Source organism: Coptis chinensis, chromosome 4 (genome assembly GCF_015680905.1).
Source record: "Coptis chinensis isolate HL-2020 chromosome 4, ASM1568090v1, whole genome shotgun sequence".
In the NCBI taxonomy this organism is placed as follows: domain Eukaryota; kingdom Viridiplantae; phylum Streptophyta; class Magnoliopsida; order Ranunculales; family Ranunculaceae; genus Coptis; species Coptis chinensis.
Window position 1 is genome coordinate 20,176,254 of NC_141459.1, and position 27,807 is coordinate 20,204,060.

General features: G+C 37.6%; 1 protein-coding gene and 1 long non-coding RNA gene across 2 annotated transcripts; both read right to left on the reverse strand.

Annotated features, from left to right (window-relative positions):
• Nucleotides 1–1,660: 1,660 nt before the first annotated feature.
• Nucleotides 1,661–12,426, reverse strand: LOC147502461 (uncharacterized). The gene is made up of 2 exons (XR_015220004.1): nt 12,256–12,426; nt 1,661–1,813 (listed from the first exon to the last, which is right to left on the reverse strand). It is a non-coding gene; the product is annotated as an uncharacterized LOC147502461 (long non-coding RNA).
• Nucleotides 12,427–20,429: 8,003 nt separating this feature from the next.
• Nucleotides 20,430–21,250, reverse strand: LOC147502462 (uncharacterized). The gene is made up of 2 exons (XM_086604537.1): nt 20,888–21,250; nt 20,430–20,810 (listed from the first exon to the last, which is right to left on the reverse strand). Exons 1-2 carry the CDS (start codon nt 21,248–21,250, stop codon nt 20,430–20,432), a joined length of 744 nt encoding a protein of 247 aa, XP_086460663.1.
• Nucleotides 21,251–27,807: the final 6,557 nt, after the last annotated feature.

Consider the following 27,807-nt stretch of genomic DNA (forward strand, 5'->3'; position numbering starts at 1 on the left):
TGGTGAAGATGGCTATAGACACAGGATTACTTATAGAAAACTTCCTAATAGTGAGGAAAATGAAAGAGTTTTTAATATAGATGATCATAAAAGAGATACGGTTAGTATGAGACAATATTGGGTTTTAGACTACAAAAGAAAGACACTAGAAAGTCGATTACTCGGATAGGTGGGCGTTCGTCAAACAATCATTGTTGATGGTTATACATGTATAGAAGATCAAAGAATGCATTGGTATCGGACACACCAAGAAGAAATTAGGGCTGATTTATACAACAATGTGATGGATGTAGTGGTTCGCAGGTATATAAGTAATATTATTTAATTTTTAAATTTTATTTCCATTAGCTTATGATTTGTTTTAATATATCAATAACCCGTTTTAAAATAAACACACGTGATACTTCAGCAGCATCAATTGGTAAACATTTGATCTTTCCATCAACATTTACAGGAGACCCTAGATACATGATACATACCTACCAAGATGCTATTGCCATATGTAGATGAAGGCGAGGACCACGATCTTTTTATTCTTGTGACTTGCAATCTAAATTGGAATGAAATTCTTAGTTATCTACAAAAAAGACCACGGACTATTGCCTAATGATGTTCCTAATGTTGTGTGTCAAGTATTCAAAATGAAGTTGGAGTACATCATGAAAAGATTGCATTATAGAAATCATTTCGGTAGAGTCATTGCAGGTTATAATCACATACCTTTTTTTTTTTATAGAATAGATCATGTCCAGTAAGACTATAAATTGACGTAGAGCAAAAACCTGCAAAATGTGAAACAATAGTTAATAATTTATTCATAAATGTGGAATTCATGTTTGCTATTAACTGTAAAATATAAATTTATGTGTTTAAAGATCCTATATTTAAACAGGGGAGAACACTTACAAATTTTCTTCTATATATGGTCCAACAGATCTGCACTCAAACTTTTCTCTATTTAGAAGCGGTTGAGATATGTGTTTTGATGGAAAATAGTGCATTGTGGCTAAGATAATATATAGTCAAAGTTGAAGAAGAAAAGGGGCAAAATTGATGTTAGAAACCGAGAGACATCATGAAGAGGAGATGGGAGGGAAAAAGGAGGTGTTTTGTGGAATTTTTGAAAAAGTTAAAGCAGTTTTCTCTCCCGCCCCCAATATTAACAGAAAACTACCCAGGTTTGTGTTGTGTCTAGGTGTCATTTACTTTGTTAATATACTTTAGTACCCTTTTAAATTCAGTTTGTTAAGATTGATGCTTACGGTTTGTCTCATTTTCTGAGTGATCCATCTATGTCACTTCTTAATAAGAAGATATATTTCTTACTTATTGATAAGATCATATACCTTTATAATTATTTAAAACTGCTACTAAATATATTTTTTGTGTAATGCGGTATATCGTGACGTTATTGAATTTCAAAAGCGTGGACTACCACATGCTCACATTTTGTTGTTTTACATCCGAAAGATAAAGCTAAAAGTGCTTGGATATAGACAAGATGATATCATTTGAATTGCGGACAAAGCCGGTGAACTTGTCACACCCGAATTTTCGAATTCGGAAAAACATTATTTGTCCCCGACTCTTCGATCTTCGAGGTGTGACGCACTCTCCACTCCCAAAAACCCATAAACAGTTTTAAAATATGCGGATAATTAAAAACCAATAAAAATTTCAATTATACATAAGTCCTCTTCATTACAAAAATTCCCAATTAAGATTAGGTTACAAATCTCTTTTCAATAACTCTTTAATTAAAATATACAAATGAGAATACAAAAACATTGTCTAGACTGAAAAGCTATATCACCTCAAGGGAAAAACAAAACGTATCCGGAGATGTAACGCTAATGCAAACCACAAGCAGAGACCCACCCTTCTTCAACACTAAACTGTCAAAACTTATCAACTATGTTCATTGAATGAACACACCCGATAAGCAAACATGCAAAATCGGGTGACATTATAAAAAATGCTTTGGTGTGAGTAGCCCTAAAATACAACATATAATTATACATATACATACACAATCCATACGGCAGTTAGTTCCTCCATCGAGGCGCCTTAACTTTCAACGACTAATACAACATCCTTAAGTTCAATAACTAAAGGCGGTAGTTTCTCCCTCGAGGCTTTAACTTCCCACTAACCACACAACAACCTATACTCATAATAAATAAGGCATGTAGTTCCTCCATCGCCTTAGGTTCTAACTAAACTATAACCCCAACCATATACAATCATCTATCTAAAGATACATCATTAACTAACATATTACCATAATTAGATTATTTCGGGCTTTCTTTTGTGTGTCCCTAAAATCACGTCGTATCTATGTCTTACCTAGTTTCTGGCTACCACAATCGCAACCCAACGAACATGTACATCCACATGCCTCCCTTATATAATGAGCCACTCGTGCATGCGTAACCACCACGGCGGGATGCGCGACACCGTAAATCCTCACACGGAAGCCAAATCTATGTAAGTAATGCCACTATTCGGCATAAAATATTGCAGCATCATCGTTCTCTATTTTTGCGAACGGAATAATCAAGCCACTATTCGCTACGATTGCGCAACACATGGGTCAATCACATCTTATATATACACGAAACACATGGGTCAATCATATCACATAAGCGCCCGGAAGGGCCAATCACATGAGTTGTGGTAGTCGGGGTTCTAGGATTTTGGATTACGTAATTTATTAGGTGTCATACATTTATGACTCATAAACATTTCTACTATACCACGTGCGGGTCAATTACCTTATTGCACTAAGCCACAATCTCTAGAAATATCTCAATATATCTCATAACCATATTTCATTCTTTCACGTGCCAATATCTTATTGTACTACACCACACTCAGCGGCAAATATTCATTCAAACTATCTTTATATTAGCATCTCACATATAAAATAATGGAGTGTATATACATTTCTCCAAGATATTGCATTAATATAACTATCCCAAAGATATTATATCATGTCACAATGCTTCAACGTGATCGCATACATTTTTTATTATAACGTATTAGGAATATAATATCTCCTAACATCTCAATATCGTCGCGTGTCAAAAATACACAACAACATCAAGGTCAAATCTTTCTTAGATAAATGACAAAAAAATATACAAATTTTCCAACATTTTATTACTATATATGTCCATATAATATACAACATAAAAGCGTAGTACAAATAAGCGATCCACGGTCACAATCAAAGCCCAATATATATATGCTTTTACACACTACTCGCCAAATCTAAATTAGATAATTTACCAATTAATTATATAATATCCGACAACGTTTTATTATTATATTTATCCATATAAACAAATATGATGAAAAGCTGGAAAGGTCAATATTCAAAGTCAACGGTCAAAGTCAAACTATCAAATGTCAAAGTCAACGGTGATGGTCAAAGTCAAAGTCAACATGTCATGGTCAAGTCAAACTCAACATGTCATGGTCAAAGTCAAAGTCATGTCATGGTCAAAAGTCAAAGGTCTGGTCAAAGTCAAACGGCCGATGGTCAAAATCAAACTGTCCTAGTCAAAGTCAAACTGTCGTTTTCGTGTTCGACAGGTTCATGGTCATAGCCATGGTTCATGGCTAAGGTCAAAGGTGTATGGCTCATGGGCTCATGACCAAAGGTAATAGTTCGGACCCAACAGGCGGAGCCCAAACCTTAAAACCCGAAAGTCTAAACAGTGAAAGACCCATGTAGATCTATTTTAAGTCCAATGGACTGGTCCATGCAATATTAGAAACGGGCCCAAAAATGTATACTGAACTGGCCCAAAACTAATTGGAGAAGGCCCAAACAAAACTTAATTAAACTGGTCCAAAAAACAAAGGCTAAAAAGAAGTGGTCAAAATTAAAACTGAAATTTCGCCAACCACCATCAAATTAAATTAAACAACCGAACTCAATTCGCCCAACCAAACAATCTAAACCGCCCAAACAAAAATTAAAACATTTGCCCCCAAGCCCAAAATCGTGAAAATCCAGCGCATTCATCATCTCTCCACCACCCAAGACCCAAACCGCCACCACCACCTCCTCCACACAACCACCCCTTTTCAACCATATCGGGTTTGAATCTATTGGAAAACCCAACAACTTTTAACAAAACCCAAAAACTCTAATTCTTCACTTCACATATCGAATCCAAAACTAGATCGAGAGTTTATCGCCGCCATTAATGGCCTCAAGCTTCCAACAAACTGCCCCCCTCACTCTACTACACTACCTCACTTCAACAATACAATCAACAAAACCAATCAACCAAACTACAAACAAAAAAGCCCAACACCGGCGCCATCGCTAATTTCAAAAAAGCGCGCCATTAACGGCTTCTACCACTACCGAAAGCCCCCCACACACCCTACACTACCCCATCATCAACAACTTAATCCACCCATAATTCCATCCGCTTCCGCCTAACAAAACAATAAACACAAGAAAACGCGATCTTTGGAGTTTGAGCGCCATTAGCGACTTCGTTCGAACTCCAAATAGTTTTCAACTAGCATTCCAAGATTGAGAAAAACGCCCCGACCTCTAACCAAATCCAAGACAAGTTTTAAAGGCAACAGAGACGATCTCTGCTTTTTCGCCGCCATTGACAACCTCTCGAAACTTCGACGGTTTTAAGGCACAGATTTACGGTTTAACAACAAAACGAAATTTAACAAAGTTAAATATTACAAAGACACGAAGTCCAATACAACGGATAATGAGCGGTAAAATTAGTGAAAACATAGGACAGTAAAACGGTTTTCGTATTCCGGTGATATAGCAGGAGAGCTACTCAATTGCAATGCGAACGACTCCTACTTAATCCCTCGTCGTCCGAACCGTCGCGCTCCACCCTCCAGAAATCCAGCTTTCATCTCTGCCTCCATTTTTAATATTTTATTATTTTATGAACCCTATTTTCTAGAAAAAGTGTTTATATACTTGGGTCCGAAACCCAAGCCCAACACAGACTCGGGCCAAAAAACCAGGCCCACGTATCCCGAGTCCAATCCGACAAATTTTGAAAATAAATAAATAATTAATTTAATTAATTAAATAGATAAAAACGTATTTTTAAAATACGGGCGTTACAGCTATACACATCTCAAAAGAATCTCGTCCCGAGATTCGGAAGTAAAGCTATACGAACAAAAACGTTGGTTATTAACTTAGAACCTATACGAGAATGCACGTTGATTAAACTTAAGCAAGATAACATTGGTATTAATTATTTTGAATAATTTCAGAATATATGTCCTCATGCCATTACAAAACCTATTATAGTTTAACTGTCTATATTAAACCAAATTATTACTGTCCCTTAAATACAAGATAAATATATCATATATTTTTAGCATGCAGTTTCTTGACACGTAGCAAACTCTACGAAAATCAATATTCTACTTAACTAATCAATAATATGGAGAAAGTTCATCCCGATATAAAACATTAGGGAGTCTTTCATATCATGCATAAAAGAAAATTAGTGTCCTAATACACTTAAAACAAAAATCACTCATGTCATTGATACTACAATAAACTTTATATTACTTTTTAGTCATGCTCTCATAAATATTAAATTTTAAATCCACCCTTGAATCCTAATTCATGCTTGCAACTGGATCAAATATAGCATTATTCAAAAAAAAAATATTTTTTTTTTCATATTCCTCTATCAAAATCATATAGATTTGAAACAAAACAATTAAGAGTAAATACTCGAATATGCCAAAATCATGTGAAACTAATTTAACGATATTAATCAATCATGTCATAATTTACGACACACTTATAAGACAACATACATATCCGTTTGTTGTTGAAATAAGATCATCATTATATTAAGACATCCTCTACATAAATTCAATATAGTTTAAAAAAATAACAATTATCACCATTATTTTAATTAATCATTAATAACGTGACCTTAAGAAAAACAACTACACATGCATGTTTTCTTGGTAAAACAATATTAATCATCACATAAACACGGTAATAGTTCACCTATATACAATAATATAAAAAATGTGTATCGTGTATATACATATACACATCTCAAAAGAATACACGTATATGCAAGTATACACATCTCAAAAAAGAATACACGATATATTTTATTATTATATTCAATCTATTTCTAACTAATCACCTCTAACAGATTAATCTCTTATACTTTAAAATACTATTCATCCATTACAATGCACGAAAGTGAGGTGAGATAGTTCCTCCAACACCGAGGCAATTAGTTCCTTACTTAGTACGTCACAAAACCATCAGATAATACAACTCATTCAATATAGATTAAATATCTTATTATTTCTTGAATAATAACATAACACTTAAATACAAAGTTCACATGACATGTTATCACACTTAATCCATAATCCATGTGAAAAATGAACACCAACAATAAAACGATATTGTAAACAAAGACACATCATTTTGATCAAATCCATTAATAATTAACATATTACACATATAACCACTCCTCATATGCTAAGGAAAAATAAAAATCATTTCATATGCACTCCACAAGAGTAACTAATGTAAATATACACATTACACATACAATCCAATCAAGAAAAATATTGACTCTCTTTATTTCTATATCTATTTCATTTTCTTTGTAAAAATAAAACAACTAGCGGAAATAGTTTTTGAAAACAAAACTTCTTAAACACTACCCATAAACCACGATCCGAGAATCACCTAGACTCACCCTAGTCTAAGCTAACCAAATGCTCTGATACCAAACTGTCACACCCCGAATTTCGACAGAATTCGGAAAAACATTATTTGTCCCCGACTCTTCGATCTCCGAGGTGTGACGCACTCTCCACTTCCAAAAACCCATAAACAGTTTAAAATATGCGGATAATTAAAAACCAATAAAAAATTTTAACTTAAACAAAGTCCTCTTCATTACAAAAACAATTTACAAATGAAAATCTTTTAAATAATAATTATATCAAACTGAGAATACAAAAATCTATATCACCTCAAGGGAAAACAAAACACATCCCGAGATGCAATGCTAATGCAAACCCAAGCAAAGAACCAATCTTCTTCATCACTAAAACTGTCAAAACTTATCAACTATGTTCATTGAATGAACACACCCGATAAACAAACATGCAAATCGGCCAAGATTATAAAAATCTTTGGTGTGAGTAGCCCTAAAATACAACATATAATTATACATATACATACACAATCCATACGGGCAAGTTAGTTCCTCCATCGAGGTTTTAACTTTCAACGACTAATACAACATCCTTAAGTTCAATAACTAAGGCGGGTAGTTCCTCCAATCGAAAAGCCTTTAACTTCCCACTAACCACACAACAACCTATACTCATAATAAATAAGGCATGTAGTTCCTCCATCGAGGTTTTAGGTTCTAACTAAACTATAACCAGCCAACCATATACAAATCATCTATCTAGAGATATATCATTTACCAACATATTACCATAATTATATTAGTTTAGGCTTTCTTTGTGTGTCCCTAAAATCACGTCGTATCTATGTCTTACCTAGTTTCCCTGGCTACCACAATCGCTATCCAACGCCGAACATGTACATCCACATGCCTCCCCTTATATAATGAACCACTCCGTGCGTAACCACCCTGAGCGGGATGCCGCACACCAGGTAAATCCTCACACGGAAGCAATTATATAAGTAATGCCACTATTCGGCATAAAATATTGCGCATCATCGTTCTATTTTGCGAACGGAATATATCAAGCCACTATTCGGCTACGATTGCCCAACACATGGGTCAATCACATCTTATATATACACCCAACACATGGGTCAATCATATCACATAAGCCCACACAAGGCAAATCTCATGAGTTGTGGTAGTCAGGTTCTAGGATTTTCGTTACGTAATTTATTTAGGTGTCATACGTTTATGACTCATAAGCATTTCTACTATACCACGTGCAGGTCAATTACCTTATTGCACTAAGCCACAATACATAGAAATATCTCATTATTTCATAACCATTTTCATTCTTTCACGTGCCAATATATTATTGCACTCTACACCACACTCTCCCGTGGGCAAATATTCATCAATACTATGCTACCTCATAGTAGCATCTCACACATAAAATAATGGAGTGTATATACATTTCTCCAAGATATTGCATTAATATTAATATCCCAGCATATGATATCATGTCACAATGCTTCAACGTATCACATACATTTTTATTATAACGTATTAGAAATATAATGTCTCCTAACATCTCAATATCGTCACGTGTCAAAAATACACAACATCACTGTCAAATCTTTCTTAGATAATGACAACAAAAAATATACAAGCTTCCACAGCATTTTATTACTACATATGTCCATATAATATACAACATAAAACGTAGTACAATTAAACAGTCCACAGTCCACAATCAAAGCCCAATATGCTTTACACACTACTCACGTCAAATCTAAATTAGATAATTTACCAACCAAGTTATACAATATCCGACAGTATTTTATTACTATATATATCCATATAAACAAACAGATGAAAAACTGGAAAAGTCAATATTCACAAAGTCAAAAGCCAAAGTCAACGGTCAAAGTCAACTATCAACGGTCAAAGGTCAAAGGTCAACACATCATGGTCAAGGTCAAACTCAACATGTCATGGTCAAAGTCAAAGTCAACATGTCATGGTCAAAGGTCAAAGTCAACCGTCAAAGTCAACGGTCGATGGTCAAAATCAACCCCAAAGTCAAAGTCAAAGTCAAAGTCAAACCGCTAAACGTTTTCGTGTTCGACAGGTTCATGGTCATAGCCATGGTTCATGGCTAAGGTCAAAGGTGTATGGCTCATGGGCTCATGACCAAAGGTAATAGTTCGGACCCAACAGGCGGAGCCCAAACCTTAAAACCCGAAAGTCTAAACAGTGAAAGACCCATGTAGATCTATTTTAAGTCCAATGGACTGGTCCATGCAATATTAGAAACGGGCCCAAAAATGTATACTGAACTGGCCCAAAACTAATTGGAGAAGGCCCAAACAAAACTTAATTAAACTGGTCCAAAAATACAAATGGGTTCGGCCCACAAAAATTAAAACTGAAATTTCGGCCAACCACCATCGAAATTTCGGCCAAACAACTTTGAACTCAATCGGCCCAACCAAACAATCTAAAACCGCCCAAACAAAAATTAAAACATTGGCCCAAGGCCCAAAATCGAAATCCACTTTGTTCATCATCTCTCCACCTACAACCACCCCCAAATCCGCCACCACCACCTCCACACAACCACCCTTTCAACCCATCGGTTTTACTCCATTTAGCAAACCCCAACAACTTTAACAAAACCAAAACTCTAATTCTTCACTTCACATATCGACCCAAAACTAGATCTCGAGAGTTTTATCGCCATTAATGGCGGCCTCAAGCTTCCAACAACAGCCCCCCTCACTCTACTACACTACCTCACTTCAACAATACAATCAACAAAACCAATCAACCAAACTACAAACAAAAACAAACAACACCGCCATCGCGAATTTCAATTAAATTAAAAACGCCATTAATCGGCTTCTACCACTACCACAAACCCACACACCCCTACACTACCCCCATCATCAACAACTTAATCCACCCATAATTCCATCGCCCTCAAGCCAACAAAACAATAAACACGGTAAAAACGATATCGAGTTTGAGCGCCATTAGCGACTTCGTTCGAACTCCAGTAGTTTCAACTAGCATTCCAAGATTGAGGAAAACGCCCCCGACCTCTAACCAAATCCAAGACAAGTTTTAAAGGCAACAGAGACGATCTCTCGTTTTTCGCCGCCGCCATTGACAACCTCTCAAACTTCGACGGTTTAAAGGTACGGTTACACAGTTTAACAACAAAAACGAAATTTAACAAAGTTAAATATTACAAAGACACGAAGTCCAATACAACGGATAATGAACAGTAAAATTAGTGAAAACATAGGACAGTAAAACGGTTTTCGTATTCCGGTGATATAGCAGGAGAGCTACTCACATGCGAACACCTCCCTCTATTTAATCCCTCGTCCGTCCCGAACCGTCCGCTCCACCCTCCGTAAATCCAAATTTTCATCTCTCTTCCATTTTTTTTAATATTTTATTATTTTATGAACCCTATTTTCTAGAAAAAGTGTTTATATACTTGGGTCCGAAACCCAAGCCCAACACAGACTCGGGCCAAAAAACCAGGCCCACGTATCCCGAGTCCAATCCGACAAATTTTGAAAATAAATAAATAATTAATTTAATTAATTAAATAGATAAAAACGTATTTTTAAAATACGGGCGTTACAGCTATACACATCTCAAAAGAATCTCGTCCCGAGATTCGGAAGTAAAGCTATACGAACAAAAACGTTGGTTATTAACTTAGAACCTATACGAGAATGCACGTTGATTAAACTTAAGCAAGATAACATTGGTATTAATTATTTTGAATAATTTCAGAATATATGTCCTCATGCCATTACAAAACCTATTACAGTTTAACTGTCTATATTAAACCAAATTATTACTGTCCCTTAAATACAAGATAAATATATCATATATTTTTAGCATGCAGTTTCTTGACACGTAGCAAACTCTACGAAAAAAATCAATATTCTACTTAACTAATCAATAATATGGAGAAAGTTCATCCCGATATAAAACATTAGGGAGTCTTTCATATCATGCATAAAAGAAAATTAGTGTCCTAATACACTTAAAACAAAAATCACTCATGTCCTTGATACTACAATAAACTTTATATTACTTTAGTCATGCTCTCATAAATATTAAATTTAAATCCACCCTTGAATCCTAATTCATGCTTGCAACTGGATCAAATATAGCACGTATTCAAAAAAATATATATATATTTTTTTTTTCATATTCCTCTATCAAAATCATATAGACTGAAACAAAACAATTAAGAGTAAATACTCGAATATGCCAAAATCATGTGAAACTAATTTAACGATATTAATCAATCATGTCATAATTTATAAGCACGACACACTTATAAGACAACATACATATCCGTTTGTTGTTGAAATAAGATCATCATTATATTAAGACATCCTCTACATAAATTCCAATATAGTTTAAAAATAACAATTATCACCATTATTTTAATTAATCATTAATAACGTGACCTTAAGAAAAACAACGTACACATGCATGTTTTCTTGGTAAAACAATATTAATCATCACATACGCACGGTAATAGTTCACCTATATACAATAATATAAAAAAATGTGTATACGCAAGTATACACATCTCAAAAAGAATACACGTGTATACGCAAGTATACACATCTCAAAAAGAATACACGTATATTTTATTATTATATTCAATCTATTTCTAACTAATCACCTCTAACAGATTAATCTCTTATACTTTAAAATACTATTCATCCATTACAATGCACGAGTGAGGCGAGATAGTTCCTCCAACACTGAGGCAATTAGTTCCTTACTTAGTACGTCACAAAACCATCCGATAATACAACTCATTCAATATAGATTAAATATCTTATTATTTCTTGAATAATAACATAACACTTAAATACAAAGTTCACGACATTGGGTTATCACACTTAATCCCTAATCCATGTGAAAACGAACACCAACAATAAAACGATATTATAGCAAAGACACATCATCTTGATCAAATCCATTAATAATTAACATATTACACATATAACCACTCCTCATATGCTAAGGAAAAATAAGAAATCATTTCATATGCACTCCACAAGAGTAACTAATGTAAATATACACATTACACATACAATCCAATCAAGAAAAATATTGACTCTCTTTATTTCTATATCTATTTCATTTTCTTTGTAAAAATAAAACAACTAGCGGAAATAGTTTTGAAAACAAAACTTCTTAAACACTACCCATAAAACCACGATCCGAGAATCACCTAGACTCACCCTAGTCTAAGCTAACCAAATGCTCTGATACCAAACTGTCACACCCCGAATTTCGACAGAATTCGGAAAAACATTATTTGTCCCCGACTCTTCGATCTCCGAGGTGTGACGCACTCTCCACTTCCAAAAGCCCATAAACAGTTTAAAATATGCGGATAATTAAAACCAATAAAAATTTTAACTTAAACAAAGTCCTCTTCATTATAAAACAATTTACAAATGAAAATGTAAATAATATTATCTCAACTGAAAATCTATATCACCTCAAGGGAAAACAAAACACAACCTGAGATGCAATGCTAACGCAAACCACAAGCAGCAACCAATCTTCTTCATCACTAAACCTGTCAAAACTTATCAACTATGTTCATTGAATGAACACACCCGATAAGCAAACATGCAAATCGGGTCAGCATTATAAAAATGCTGGTGTGAGTAGCCCTAAAATACAACATATAATTATACATATACATACACAATCCATGCGGCAGCTTAGTTCCTCCATCGAGGCTTTAACTTTCAACGACTAATACAACATCCTTAAGTTCAATAACTAAGGCGTGTAGTTCCTCCAATCGAGGCTTTAACTTCCCACTAACCACACAACAACCTATACTCATAATAAATAAGGCATGTAGTTCCTCCATCGAGTAGCTTTTTAGGTTCTAACTAAACTATAACCAAACCAACCATATACAAATCATCTATCTAGAGATATATCATTTACCAACATATTACCATAATTATATTAGTTTAGGCTTTCTTTTGTGTCCCTAAAATCACGTCGTATCTATGTCTTACCTAGTTTCCACGGCTACCACAATCGCTACCCAACGCCCGAACATGTACATCCACATGCCTCCCCCTTATATAATGAACCACTCATGCGTAACCACCCGAGCGGGATGCCGCGACACCGTAAAATCCTCACACGGAAGCAATTATATAAGTAATGCCACTATTCGCATAAAATATTCGCATCATCGTTCTATTTTTTAACGGAATATATCAAGCCACTATTCGGCTACGATTGCCCAACACATGGGTCAATCACATCTTATATATACACCCAACACATGGGTCAATCATATCACATAAGCCCACACAAGGCAAATCTCATGAGTTGTGGTAGTCAGGTTCTAGGATTTTCGTTACGTAATTTATTTAGGTGTCATACGTTTATGACTCATAAGCATTTCTACTATACCACGTGCAGGTCAATTACCTTATTGCACTAAGCCACAATACATAGAAATATCTCAGTTACTTCATAACCATTTTCATTCTTTCACGTGCCAATATATTATTGCACGACGCCACACTCCCGTGGGCAAATATTCATCAATACTATGCTACCTCATAGTAGCATCTCACACATAAAATAATGGAGTGTATATACATTTCTCCAAGATATTGCATTAATATTAATATCCCAGCATATGATATCATGTCACAATGCTTCAACGTATCACATACATTTTTATTATAACGTATTAGAAATATAATGTCTCCTAACATCTCAATATCGTCACGTGTCAAAAATACACAACATCACTGTCAAATCTTTCTTAGATAATGACAACCAAAAATATACAAGCTTCCACAGCATTTTATTACTACATATGTCCATATAATATACAACATAAAACGTGAGTACAATTAAAAAATCCAAAGCGATCCACAATCAAAGCCCCCAAATATGCTTTACACACTACTCACGTCAAATCTAAATTAGATAATTTACCAACCAAGTTATACAATATCCGACAGTATTTTATTACTATATATATCCATATAAACAAACAGATGAAAAACTGGAAAAGTCAATATTCACAGTCAACGGTCAAAGTCAACTATCAACGGTCAAAGGTCAAAGGTCAACACATCATGGTCAAGGTCAAACTCAACATGTCATGGTCAAAGTCAAAGTCAACATGTCATGGTCAAAGGTCAAAGTCAACCGTCAAAGTCAACGGTCGATGGTCAAAATCAAACCGGTCTCTAGTCAAAGTCAAAGTCAAACCGTTTCTTTGTTCGACGGGTTCATGGTCATAGCCATGGTTCATGGCTAAAAGTCGTCAAAAGGTGTATGGCTCATGGGCTCATGACCAAAGGTAATAGTTCGGACCCAACAGGCGGAGCCCAAACCTTAAAACCCGAAAGTCTAAACAGTGAAAGACCCATGTAGATCTATTTTAAGTCCAATGGACTGGTCCATGCAATATTAGAAACGGGCCCAAAAATGTATACTGAACTGGCCCAAAACTAATTGGAGAAGGCCCAAACAAAACTTAATTAAACTGGTCCAAAAATACAAATGGGTTCGGCCCACAAAAATTAAAACTGAAATTTCGGCCAACCACCATCGAAATTTCGGCCAAACAACTTGAACTCAATCGGGCCCAACCAAACAATCTAAACCGGCCCAAACAAAAATTAAAACATTGCGGCCCAAGGCCCAAAATCGAAATCCACTGTTTCATCATCTCTCTCCACCTGGCCACCCCAAATCCGCCACCACCACCTCCACACAACCACCCCTTTCAACCCATCGGTTTTACTCATTTAGCAAACCCCTACAACTTTAACAAAACCGAAAACTCTAATTCTTCACTTCACATATCGACCCAAAACTAGATCGAGAGTTTTTCGCCGCCATTAATGGCCGGCCTCAAGCTTCCAACAGCTGCCCCTCACTCTACTACACTACCTCACTTCAACAATACAATCAACAAAACCAATCAACCAAACTACAAACAAAAAAATAAATTTCAACACCGGCGCCATCGCTAATTTCAGCAAAACGCTACGCCATTAAGCGGCTTCTACCACTACCGACAAACCCCCACACACCCCTACACTACCCCCATCATCAACAACTTAATCCACCCATAATTCCATCTGCCTCCGCCCAACAAAACAATAAAACACAAGAAAACGATATCGAGTTTGAACCGCCATTAGCGACTTCGTTCAACTCCGCTAGTTTCAACTAGCATTCCAAGATTGAGGAAAACGCCCCCGACCTCTAACCAAATCCAAGACAAGTTTTAAAGGCAACAGACGATCTCTCTTTTCCCGCCGCCATTGACAACCTCTCGAAAACTTCGACGGTTTAAAGCACGCATTTACGGTTTAACAACAAAACGAAATTTAACAAAGTTAAATATTACAAAGACATTAAGTCCAATACAACGGATAATGAACGGTAAAATTAGTGAAAACATAGGACAAGTAAAACGGTTTTCAGATTCGGTGATATAGCAGAGAGCTACTCACTGTCAATGCGAGCCTCCCTACGAATTAATCCGTCCGAACCGAACAATGCCTCCACCTCCGAGAAATCCGGCTTTCATCTCGCTCCATTTTTAATATTTTATTATTTTATGAACCCTATTTTCTAGAAAAAGTGTTTATATACTTGGGTCCGAAACCCAAGCCCAACACAGACTCGGGCCCAAAAACCAGGCCCACGTATCCCGAGTCCAATCCGACAAATTTTGAAAATAAATAAATAATTAATTTAATTAATTAAATAGATAAAAACGTATTTTTAAAATACGGGCGTTACAGGTACTACCAGGCATTGAATTGCAAGAAAAATACCATGACGCAATAGGTAATGAGACCTTGAGAGTTCAATTCTAACTTGGGGGCAAACTGAGTTGGCCTCGAATTGTAAAGTGCAATCTTGAGAGAGGGAGGGGAGGAGCCATCCACGAACCAATACATTTGGTTCTAGCTATGGGGCTTAATGAGATGTCCCAAATGCAGCTAGGAGAGAGAAGGGGAGAGATGCCAGGAGAGAAAATGAGAATGAGAGCGCACAAAACAAATTACAAACATTAAAGATAGAAGGGGAGAGCTATTACATTAGAAACCATAAAGGGGCGAGACAAACTACAAATATCAAATAAATAGAGCAAAATAAATGGATAAAAGTTCCAAGTTTTAGCCACAAGCAAAATGAGCAAAACAAACACAAGTTCCAAGTAAGAGAGACACATGATGAATTTAATCTTGAACAATTTCGGAACCGCGGACTTCTAAAGAACCCAATAGGCATGTCCCAGCACAGTCTACATTGACATCCTAGAAAGGCCCGCCTACCAGCAAGAAAGTGTTAACAACTTCACAAACTTCCAGCCCTCACCCGAAGAAGAGATCACTCAATCTTAGATAGGCCCATTTATAAAATTTATCTTACATGGCGAGCTCCTAGCATAGGCAAAGAATGCTTGTGCCATACAATTTTGAGCTCCCAGATATACCGTGATCAACAGTCGATTGTTCCGTAAATCCGCAGGAGGACCCCACCTAAGTTGCATAACCCCACGCGAAGGGCAGCTCATCTTTGACGAAATTCACAAAGGTGAATGTGGCAACCATGCAGGAACAAGATCTTTGGCTCATAAAGTAATTGCCTAAGGGTATTATTGGCCAGGCAAGCACATCGAGGCAAAGAAGTATGTTCTCAGATGCCACCAATGTCAAATATTTGGGCACAACCATTTAAGTTCAGCACAGGAGTTGATCAACATAGCTAGCCCCTGGCTTTTTCATATGTAGGGGCTAGACATCATGGGACCATTCATCCCACAAAAGAAAACATGACTCAAATACGTCCTGGCAGCCACATATTACTTCACCAAATGGGTGGAGGCAATCCCACTTGTCCAATTCAAGGAAGTCCACGTCATCAACTTCATATAGACCAACATCATCACAAGATTTGGTCTACTCCACACCCTCTGTTAAACCAGAGGATTCAATTCAATACATTTCAATATTTACTTGAGGTTACAATATTTATAGTTCAATATTCTAAAGAAGTTACAATGGTTTATATAGAGGTTACAATGGTTTATATAGAGTTCAATATTTACAGTTCAATATTCTAAAGAGGTTACAATGGTTTATATAGAGGTTATAAAATAAGAAACAAAATAGTCGGTGACTTGAGGGAACACCTGAATGGTCGCGCACCGCTTTTTTTTACTAAAAAGCGGCGAATTTCAAGCTATTAAAACTTCGGTCCACGCTGGTAGTCGCGCTCTATACATGCCTTAACTGAGCATAGGGCGCGCTCTATACATGAAAAGCAATATACAGATTTCTACACTCCCCCTCAAGTTGATGCATAAATGTCAATCATTCCCAATTTGTCAACTGAGTTGTCAAACACCTTGTGAGATACACCTTTAGTAAGAACATAAGCTAATTGCTCCTCTGAGGTTACGAACAGAAAATGAATAACTTTCCTTTCAAGATTTTCTTTAATAAAATGACGATCAACCTCCACATGCTTTGTTTGATCATGCTGAACTGGGTTATATGCAATTTGAATGGTGGCTTGATTATCACAATGTAAATCCATAGGCTTTTGAAGCTTGAATCCCAATTCCATCAAGACAGTACGGATCCACAACAATTCACATACTCCCTGTGCCAGACCTCAAAATTCAGCTTCTGCACTGAATCTGGCAACAACTTTCTGCTTCTTACTACACCAAGTTACAAGATTTCCATCGACAAAAGTGAAATATCATGATGTAGAACGTCCATCAGTTTTATCACCAGCCCAATCTGCATCTGTGTATCCTACAATATCCAACACATCATACTTTTCAAACAGTAAACTTTTGCCAGGTGCCTTCTTCAAATACTTCAAGATACGATAGACTGCTGCATCCATATATTCTTCACTAGGACAATGCATAAACTGACTAACCACACTCACAGCATAAGCAATATCCGGTCTAATATGAGAGAGATAAATTAACCTTTCTACAAGACGCTGATACCTTCTTTTATCAGTAGGAACTTGATCAGGATGAATGACGAGTCCATGATTCATCTCAATCGGTGTCTCCATAGTTTTGCAATCCAACATTCCTGTTTCAGCAAGCAAATCTAGGACATACTTCCTCGCGTGAAAGTGAAATCCCCTTTTAGACCTTACAACTTCAATACTCAGAAAATACTTCGGTTGTTCTAGATCCTTTATTTCAAATTCTTCCTACGGATACTTCGCAATTCATTTATTTCCTTCCGGATCATCCCCCTATAACAATCATGTCATCAACATACACAATTAGAGCTGTAATCTTACCATCCTTATGTTTGATAAACAAGGTATGGTCGAGAATTGCTCTGTTTCATTACAAAAACTCTCATTGATCGTGTAAGTCTTCCAAACCAAGCTCTTGGATTTGTTTGAAAGCCATACAAAGCCTTCTTCAGGTTTACACACCTTCCCAACATCTTTGGGATTGTTCTTCACACCTAGAGGCATATCCATGTATACTTCTTCCTCTAAATTCCCATTTAGGAATGCATTCTTCATATCAAGCTGGTGCAAGGGCCAATCTTTATTTGCTGCAAGCAAAATTAAAATTCAGACTGTATTGATTTTTGCCACAGGTGCGAAAGTCTCCTCATAGTCAATTCCATAACGTTGTGTGTATCTTTTGGCAACCAATCTCGCATTATATATATTAATAGTTCCATCTGCATTAAGCTTCACAATAAACACCCAACGACATCCAACAGTCTTCATTCCAACAGGCATATTAACTACCTCCCATGTTACATTCTTTTGAAGGGATTCCAATTCTTCATTCATTGCTTTCTTCCATTTTGGATCTTTCAAAGCATCCTGCACGTTACTAGGAATAGATACAGTAGATAATTGATTTATGACAAGTGCATGTGACTCAGAAAGGCTATGGTTAGACATAAAGTTAGCTATAAGATATTTGGTATTGGCTTTGATGTCTGGTTCATATTGTTTCTTAGGAACTCCCTTACTAGTTCTTTGTGATTGTCTAGGTTCAAGACTTTCTAACCCAACATATTCATTAACGGTTATAGGAGGTACCTGAGGTGGATCATTCTGATCGAGATCTTCAGTTATTGATGTAGAAGGGGAAATGTCTTGTACTACAGTTTCAGATACATCCGGATCATGTGCTTTTGTCTCTACTGCTACAGGATCAATTTCTACTTCAAGAACTTCAAATCATTCCTCTAAGTAATCCAATTCCCCAAAGACATCAGGATTCCCTTCACCGGCACTCTCCCCCTAAAGGGAAGACTGGGAAACTCCCCCTGAGTAATACGGGTCGAATTCATGGAATGAGACATCAAGAGATATATGCATCTTGTTAGTAATTGGATCATAACACCTATACCCTTTCTGAAACTCGGCATAACCTACAAAAATACACTTCTTCACATGAGGATCAAGTTTACTTCATTCTGGTTGTGGGATATGAACATAAACTGTACATCCAAACACCCGAGGCTCCAAGTTAGGCATGGATGGGATGGACAAAAGTGTATGGAGTTTTTGATAAGGATTCTGGAACTCAATTACCCGTGAGGGAGTACGGTTTATAACATAGGCTGCTAATTTCACTGCTTCATAGGATTGAGGTACATTCATGCCAAACAAGGAAGCACGAACAACTTCCAACAACTGCCTGTTTTTCCATTATGCTAAACCATTTTGTCAGTACCGAATTGGAGGTTTGATGACGAATTCCAATTGACCAGCAAAATTCAGACATGAGGCCATTCACGAATTCGCCACCATTATCAGACTGAAAAACCCTGATAGATTGGTGATCTTGCGGTCGCCACCATTTTGTAAAACCAAGAAACATCTCATATACATCACTTTTGTTTTTCAGTAATGACACCCAAGTCATGCGAAAGTGCAATCATCAATAAAAGTCACATAATAGCTTAACTCGTAAAAATTACAAAACTTTAGCAGGACCCCAAACATCATAGTGAATTTTCATAAAAGGAACTAGACATCTATTAATACTTGGTGAATATGAAATACGGTGGCTCTTGGCCAGTTCACAAATGTCACAATGAAACTCAGAATCACTAACAACTGAAAATAACTGAGGTTGCAACCTCTTAAGATAACTAAACGAAAGATGACCTAGCCTACGATGCCATAACCACACAACTTCTTTTGCATTCTCGAACCCTATTGACTGATTAGCTTGCCCGGCAGAATTCTTTGTTTTTCTCCGCCGTCAAATCCAGATAGTATAGTTTCCCCCTTCTAATACCCTAACCAAGGACTTGTCGAGTCAGAATGTCTTGAAAAACACAGAAGAATGGATAGAACGTCACAGTATATGTAAGTGCTAGAATGATTTGACAAACAGACAATAGGTTATAAGCAAGGGATGGAACAACTAAGACAGAATCAAGAGTGAGGGTTTTAGATAACATAATATAACCTTCACCGCTAACCGGAGTTAGAGGGCCATATGCAGTAGAAACAACAGTTTGAGATGAAACTCTAAGACTTTCCACAAGGCTAGGGTCATTTGTCATATGGTCAGATGCACCCGAATCAATTATCCATGTACTATTCGAAATAACCTTACCATTCATACCTGATTGAGTTACATTAGCCGAAGCATGGTTTGGATGTCCATGCACAAAGATTAGCAATGACAAATTTTGCTTTGCTTATATTCTTTCGTGGCCTCTTTGCGAAGTCCCACCAATCAGGATAGCCAATCACTTCATAACATCTTTCCTTGCTATGACCCAATTCTCCACAAACATTGCACTTTTTATCTGCATAAAGATTGGATTTATCTTTAGGGTGGCATGAAGAACCAGAGAAACCGGGTGGAGTAATTATCTTGATATGAACAGCCAAGACAGAGGATTCAGTTGATACAACGCGCCCCATAGCTTGTTTCTCCGATTGCACCTTGCGGATGTAAGCATAGCTTTGCTCCAAGGAAAATTTAGGGTCCTTGCAAAGAATATCTCCACGCACCTGATCATACTCCGAATTGAGTCCACGCAAAAAACATATGAACCTAAACGGACATTGTTGACGGTCCCGACTACTACCGCAACATTGTTATTCTGGGAGGTCACCCTTTGATTAATCTCCTGGAACATGGCCACCGATTTGTTGTAATAGGAAGGAATAGGTCTCCCATTCTGCTTCGCTTCAAAGCACTTCGTATTCAATTCAAAAATTTGAGTTTCATCAGAGTCATCATAGAAGGTCTTCTCCACAGCCTCCCAAATGTCTCTTGCAGTAGGAAGACAAACATATCGATTCATAAGAGAAATCTCCATAGAATCAATAAGCCAACTTTTCACCTTTTCATTATCTGTTGCCCAAACTTCATATTCAGGCGAATTCATATCCGGTTCAACCTTTGTGCCAGTCAAAAAACCAATCTTTCCCCTTGCTCCAATACGCATCCGCATGAGAGGAGCCCATATGGTATAGTTGGACTCATCTAATGAAATAGATTTTGGGAATGCTGAGTTGTCTTATGGGGTGTAGTGGTGATGAATGACGTTTGAAGAATTGTTGTCAGCCATTGCAGAAAAAACAAAAAAATTTAGGTTTAGGGTTTAGGTTTTGGAAATTTTTGTTGGATTTGAGATTCAAGGATTCAAGGATGGTTTGATTAATGATTGTAATACGCAGCGGATTTCAATGGTTTGGCTCTGATACTATGTTAAACCAGAGGATTCATTTCAATACAGTTCAATATTTACTTGATTGTATTCTAAAGAGGTTACAATGGTTTATATAGAGGTTACAAAATAAGAAACAAAATAGTCGGTGACTTGAGGAACACAGGGCGCGGGTCGCGCTCTGTTTGTATTGGAGACGAGCGTGGGTTGCGCTCAAGCTACTAGAACTTGGTCCCGCCTGAGGCGCAGGTCACACTTTATACATGCCTTATTTGAGCGCAGGGCGTGCTCTATACATGAAAAGCAATATACAACTTTCTACACCCTCGTCATGGACAACGGAACCCAATTTGCTGGCACACAAGTCAAGACATTCCTACAAAAATGGCACATCACCCAAGCATTTTCTACACCCAGATATGTACAAAGAAATGGCCAAGCAGAGGCCACAAACAAAGTCATCAAGGAAAATCTCCAAATAAAGTTGGAGAGCAAGAAAAGCGACTGGCCAGAACAGCTCGAGAACATCTTATGGGCATACAGAACAACAACTCAAGTTAATACCAACGAGTCTCCTTTCACACTTTGCTTCGGAATAGAAGCAGTCATACCATCATAACTCACAATCATAACCACACGTTCAGACATCATCGAATTAGGAGAAAATGACTACATCTTAGCCAAAGAAGTCGACCTCTTAGAGGAGTGAAGGGAAACAGCTGCAATATCCCTAGCTCGGTACCACCAAACAATCCAACGATCTTACAACAAGAAGGTCGTCCCAAGATCTTTCCAAGCTGGTGACCTAGTCCTCAAAAAGACCTTAGCACCAGCCAAGCTTGACCCAACTTGGGAAGGCCCATACATAGTTCACAAAGTTGTTGGAAATGGAGCTTACTAGATCAAAACTCAACTCAGTGATATGCTTCTCCAACCTTGGAATATAGCTCTCCTCAAGCGTTTTTACAAGTAATTTGTCTCCAGATGTATCAATCAATATGAATAAAATTCCATCAGCATTTCACGTACAAATATTATCTTTGCATTATATAAGTACCACGCATCTTGCACTCGCTACCCGATCTGGGACATCAAAGTATCAGGTCGTACACCAACGCCAGAGTTAAGCATAACTCAACTATAATTACCACGCAGTGGTTAATTATTAATTAAATCCAACCCACAATCCCCCAAAAGGACCACAAATCAACTTAACACCAACGCCAGAGTTAAGCATGATTCAACTTTAATTGCTACGCAAAGGCCAATTATCAGTCAAATACAAACCCAGGGACCCCCAAAAGGACCCCAAGTCAACTTAAGGCCTTTGAAAGGGTTAAGTTTTGCTCAACTATAATTGCCACTCAAAGGCTAATTATCAGTAAAATATCAATAAGAAGTTCCCCCAAAAGGAACGAATCAGTTAATACACACACCTAAGGACACGAGGAAACCTAGGTGCCAACTACGCGCATCTATCAGGTCGTAAAACAAATAATTACAACCTACAAGCATCTAACGATCTAACAAAGTTCAACAGGTTGTCGAGTCTACTACTATGCAACACAAATCGTCAAATAACAAATAAAAACGCAATGGAAGCAATCACATTCATACAAAATTCAAACACAATCTCAATTCAAGACAAGTAAGTAATTTAAATATTTTTACTTAATACAAATTCGGTTAGATACTAGAGGCCCCCAGGTTATCCTGGGAAAATGACCTTAGCATCCCCATAAAAAATCTGAGTTATCAGTATCAGAAGGAAATATAGTTAAAAATTTCATCCATCATCATTCAAAATTACAAGAAGAGCATAATCAGTTGACACGGTGAAGATTCTCCACATTTAAGGGGTCCAGTGGCCAGCCCTCTTCACCAACAGGGCCACTAGTTGGATCACCACTCGCATTCAACACTTCTGTGGCAGCATCTTCAGTGGGCTGAGCAGCTGGAGCAGCACCCAGGTTAGATGGTAGATCAGGTCGCCTACTAACATCTACAACAACACTTTCCCTAACTACTGTTGTAGCCCCACTTTCGACCGACCTCTTGAGGGTTTTGTACTTACGTTCTAGTTCCATGTAATCGTTTACTAGAACACAAATATACATACCCTCTATAAGATCGACCAAGTCATTATATTCAGCTTGAGCTCGTTCAGCAACGTCCTGCGCTCGTTTGCTCTTAGCAATCCAATGTTGAACCTCCATTCTTGAAGCATCAAGTGATGGTAGCAACAAGGCCACCTTCCCAGCCAAATCCCCGACCTGCAACTTCAGCCCATTCCACCTTTTGCACAGCCAGCAACTTGTCATAGGCCTCTTTGGCAGCATCCAACTCCTTCTTGTACAGGTCGGAGATAGTTGTCATCTCCTTCAGCTTCCTATACATGGCCAGAACCTGATAAACCAACAAAATAAGTCAAAAACAAAAGCAGGAACTCAAATCACAAAACAAAAGTCAGATCGAAAGGACATTTACAAAGCAGATGGACCGATCCATATCTTTCAGGTTTGCCTTCAAATCCTTCCCAGTCTCTAGCTGGTGCTTATCTCCATCCAGGGCAATACTCTCCAGTAGCCCTTCAGCAACTAGTGAAGACTTAAAACTGCAGTCCCTATTATTCACCAGCCTTGTCAACCCACTCACTGGGTCATAGTATGTGACCATCCTATCTAGGATGTCAGACTCAGTAGCCTTATCACCTGGGGCCACACTCCCTGACCCCTTACACTTTTGGGCTGCTGGCTTAGTCTCACAAGCCTTCTTCTTGCCCCGGGCATCAGCCACCCCCACGTCCACCGCCAGCTCCTGAAAGTTCATCCTCTTCAAAGGAGCCCGACCTGAAGAGGTACGGCCTTCCACAGATATAGGTCATTCCTCATACTCAGTTCGGGTCCTCTTTGCCCCCTCAGTCTTAACCACCTCAGAACCCCTCTTCAGCTGAGACCTGCGAAAGGGAGTGGGAGCATCACCAACTCCTCTAGAACTCCCACCACCACGACCTCCCCTATCACTCTCACCTCCCTCCCCCCCCTCGACATAGGATGGCTATCGAGCCTCCTCCAAAGAGCCATCACTCTAGAAACAGTGTGCTCGCTTCTGGCTCTCTCTCCATCCCAAAGATCCGAGCTAGAATCGAGATATCAAATACGAAGCTTCGATCCCTTTTCTTTTGCTCAACCTTCTTCCTGGGTTGATCTTCTCTCCTATGCTTCTTAAAGTAATGTGCAATCTCCCCCAAGATAGCTCGTTTCTCCTCCCAACTCAAACAAGCAAAATCTTCAATAGCCCCGGTGCCTGTATGACCTCGAATAGCAAATTCTACAAAAACAAAACAAACTGATCAGAACATTCAAAATGTCAAATACCCTACATACACAACGACCTATAAAATAATGACCTACCATCCTATTTTATAATTCGATTTGCCAACTCCCAACTAGGAGAACTATAATTGCCCACAACCAATAACGGCCTACGCCCCCAATCCTCCTTACTCACCCCCACAATCATAGCAGATTTCCCCTTCATGACCTACAAACTAAAGTTCATTGCAGATGACCTATTCACAGAGAAATACTCTAGCACATCTGATAAACAGATATTATAACCCCTCTTATTCAACAAATCCAACATATGAAAACCCTCCAACTATTCCCTACGAACTGACAAGGGGTTTTTCCACAAAAGTTCAAAACTTCCACAGTAAGCCATGAGAACGGCAACCTCAAACCAACCTTCAATTGACCATAACAAACTACAACACCCCCATCCCGAGGAACGTAATCCAAGCCAAACACATTCCTCTCTCCACCCAGGTCATATACAGTTAGGTCGGAGTTCACCCAGCCAAACTCCTCCCTCAAAGTAGCTGCATAATCCACTGACCTAGGTACCACCTCCTGAACCATCGTCTCCAATGAGGAAGACAATGAAGCCTCACCTCCACTACGAGCCCTAACACCATCATCTCCATCACTCACAGTTTTCTCTCTCCACTGATCCAAATCAACTTCTCCACTAAAACTATCACTAGTAATCAACATAACAAAAGCAAAAAGGAAACAAAATCAAATTTTTTGAGAAAAAAAAGACGCACCTGAAGACGAAAGGTTGGAAAAGTTTTTTTTGGTTTTTCTTTGCTTTGTTTTCTTCTGTTGTGTTGATAGAATGAGCAAATGAAAATCCTTCACACGCAAAACCCTTCAGCTGCATGATTCTCGAAACAAGACAAAACGTTTTGCCTTCCCACAAAAAGCAATTAATCATAACCTTGCCACAAACTGCCGCGATTTGGGCCCATGGATCAAATCCAACAGTTCCCGTACATTTTCCAAAACCATTCAAACGAACCAGCTGTACGACACGTGTTCAAAAGCTTTATTTTATCTTTTCTTCTCACAGCACAGCTGTCCAAAGAATAAATAAAATAAAGGGGGCTATGTAAGTACCCTCCGTTCTACATTCATATCATTACAGCACACGTGTCCACAATCCATATTGTATCTTCACAGCTCGTATATCACCAGCTCGTACCACACCACCAGGTAGGGGTGTAATACTGGGCGGGGCGGGTCAACCGTGGGTCAAATAGTGATGGGTCAGGTCAGGGTGGGTCTAGGAGATACAAATCCAATGGTCCCTGACGGGGCGAGGCGGGGCGGGTTGAAGTGTCATGTTTTAGTACCATCACCCGGTTTGTTAGGTCAGCTTACGGGGCGGGTTTTGGGCGAGTCATCCGGGTCGGGTGGAAATTATCATTTTAACCCAATTTTACCCAAAAAAAAACTTTCTAATTATGCAAATAATATATTTTTCAATTCACAACATAGAGAAAAAAATAAAATCAATCAATAAAAAATAAACAAAAATGCAAAAACTTGAACTTGAACCTAAAACCATATCTGCAAATTTGAAACTTCTTTCTCGTGATTTACCATTTGTAAATTGATTATTTTCCATAACATAATAAAATGAAGATGGGAGCGAGGATCTATGGTACAAAAAATTAAAATATAAACTAAAAGAATTCAAAATTAATACAATGATGAATGATTCATCTTCTCCAAAATTCGAAAATGGAATTTGAACTTTTGATATTTGCTTAATGTTCAAACTTGAATATTTGAAATTGATGTTGAACTCATAAATTTGTGTTCATATTTTCCAAATTCCTATAAAAGTTAAAAAAAAATATAAACAAAATACAAAAATATTAGAGTTAGAGTCTTGAAATTATGCAGGTCAACGTGGTTGGGTCAACGACTTTTGACACGGTGCGGGTCGGGCGGCTTGACTGGTCGGGTTTGAGTATAGAACCTACACCCATAGCCCAACTGCGTAAAAACGGTGGCGGGGTGGGGCGGGTCTATTTTCAGGTCGGTGCGGGTTTGGGTGGCAGGTGAAGACCGGGTACCCTAATGGTTGATGGGTCAACGGATTTTTTTTACATTCCTACCACTAGGACATAACAACGACCCAGACTCAGGTCGTCCCAAATATCAGATACAACCATATAAGGAAGCAAATGATCTACCACAATCCTAGAGCTCAGTCAATGCACCAATCAAGGGGATATTTACTTTGTAAGATCAGGAGTAATGACGAATTATCAAGATAGCACAAAATATGGATCTACACTTGACAACGGCCTGGAGCAAATAAGGAAGGTCAGCTCAAACATCTATAACTAGAGAGAGATGAACTACGTAAGACTTGATTCAAGTTTACCCAAAGAACTTGATACGTAGGCAACTCTTATCCCAAGAAAGAGTGCAGCCATTCCATACCAACTACAACATCAAGTCGTAGACCCCAAAATATACAAACCTCTACATATAGTAATCTCTTTCCTTACCTCTTTATACTTTGATGACAAAACATATTTCTATTTGGGGGTGGTATAGTAACATTTTGTAAAAACTATGCATTTTCTATATAGTAGATATAATAGTATATTTTTATTTTTTTCTTTAAAAAAAATAAAAAAAGACCAAAAATATTTTTCTGTTTAGTATTAAAAAGTCTTGTTTTCTTTTTCTAGGATGAATAAAAAGTTTAGAAGTCTCATTATAGCAAGACAAAATGTGCAAATTATTGGCACAAATTGACAACTTGCATGACATTAATGAAGTTGACAAGATTTATGTGCTAATAGTGTAAAAAAAATGCAAGGTGTCAATTTGTGTTGATTTGGAGATAAGATAGAAGTTAATGTCATTAATGGTGAGAGTTGGTTCACGTGGGTGAAAAGAGAGAAAGTTTGAAATGGGCTAATTTGTATTGATTTTGGGAGCACTCCATTTTCATGTTCATGCATTTTATTT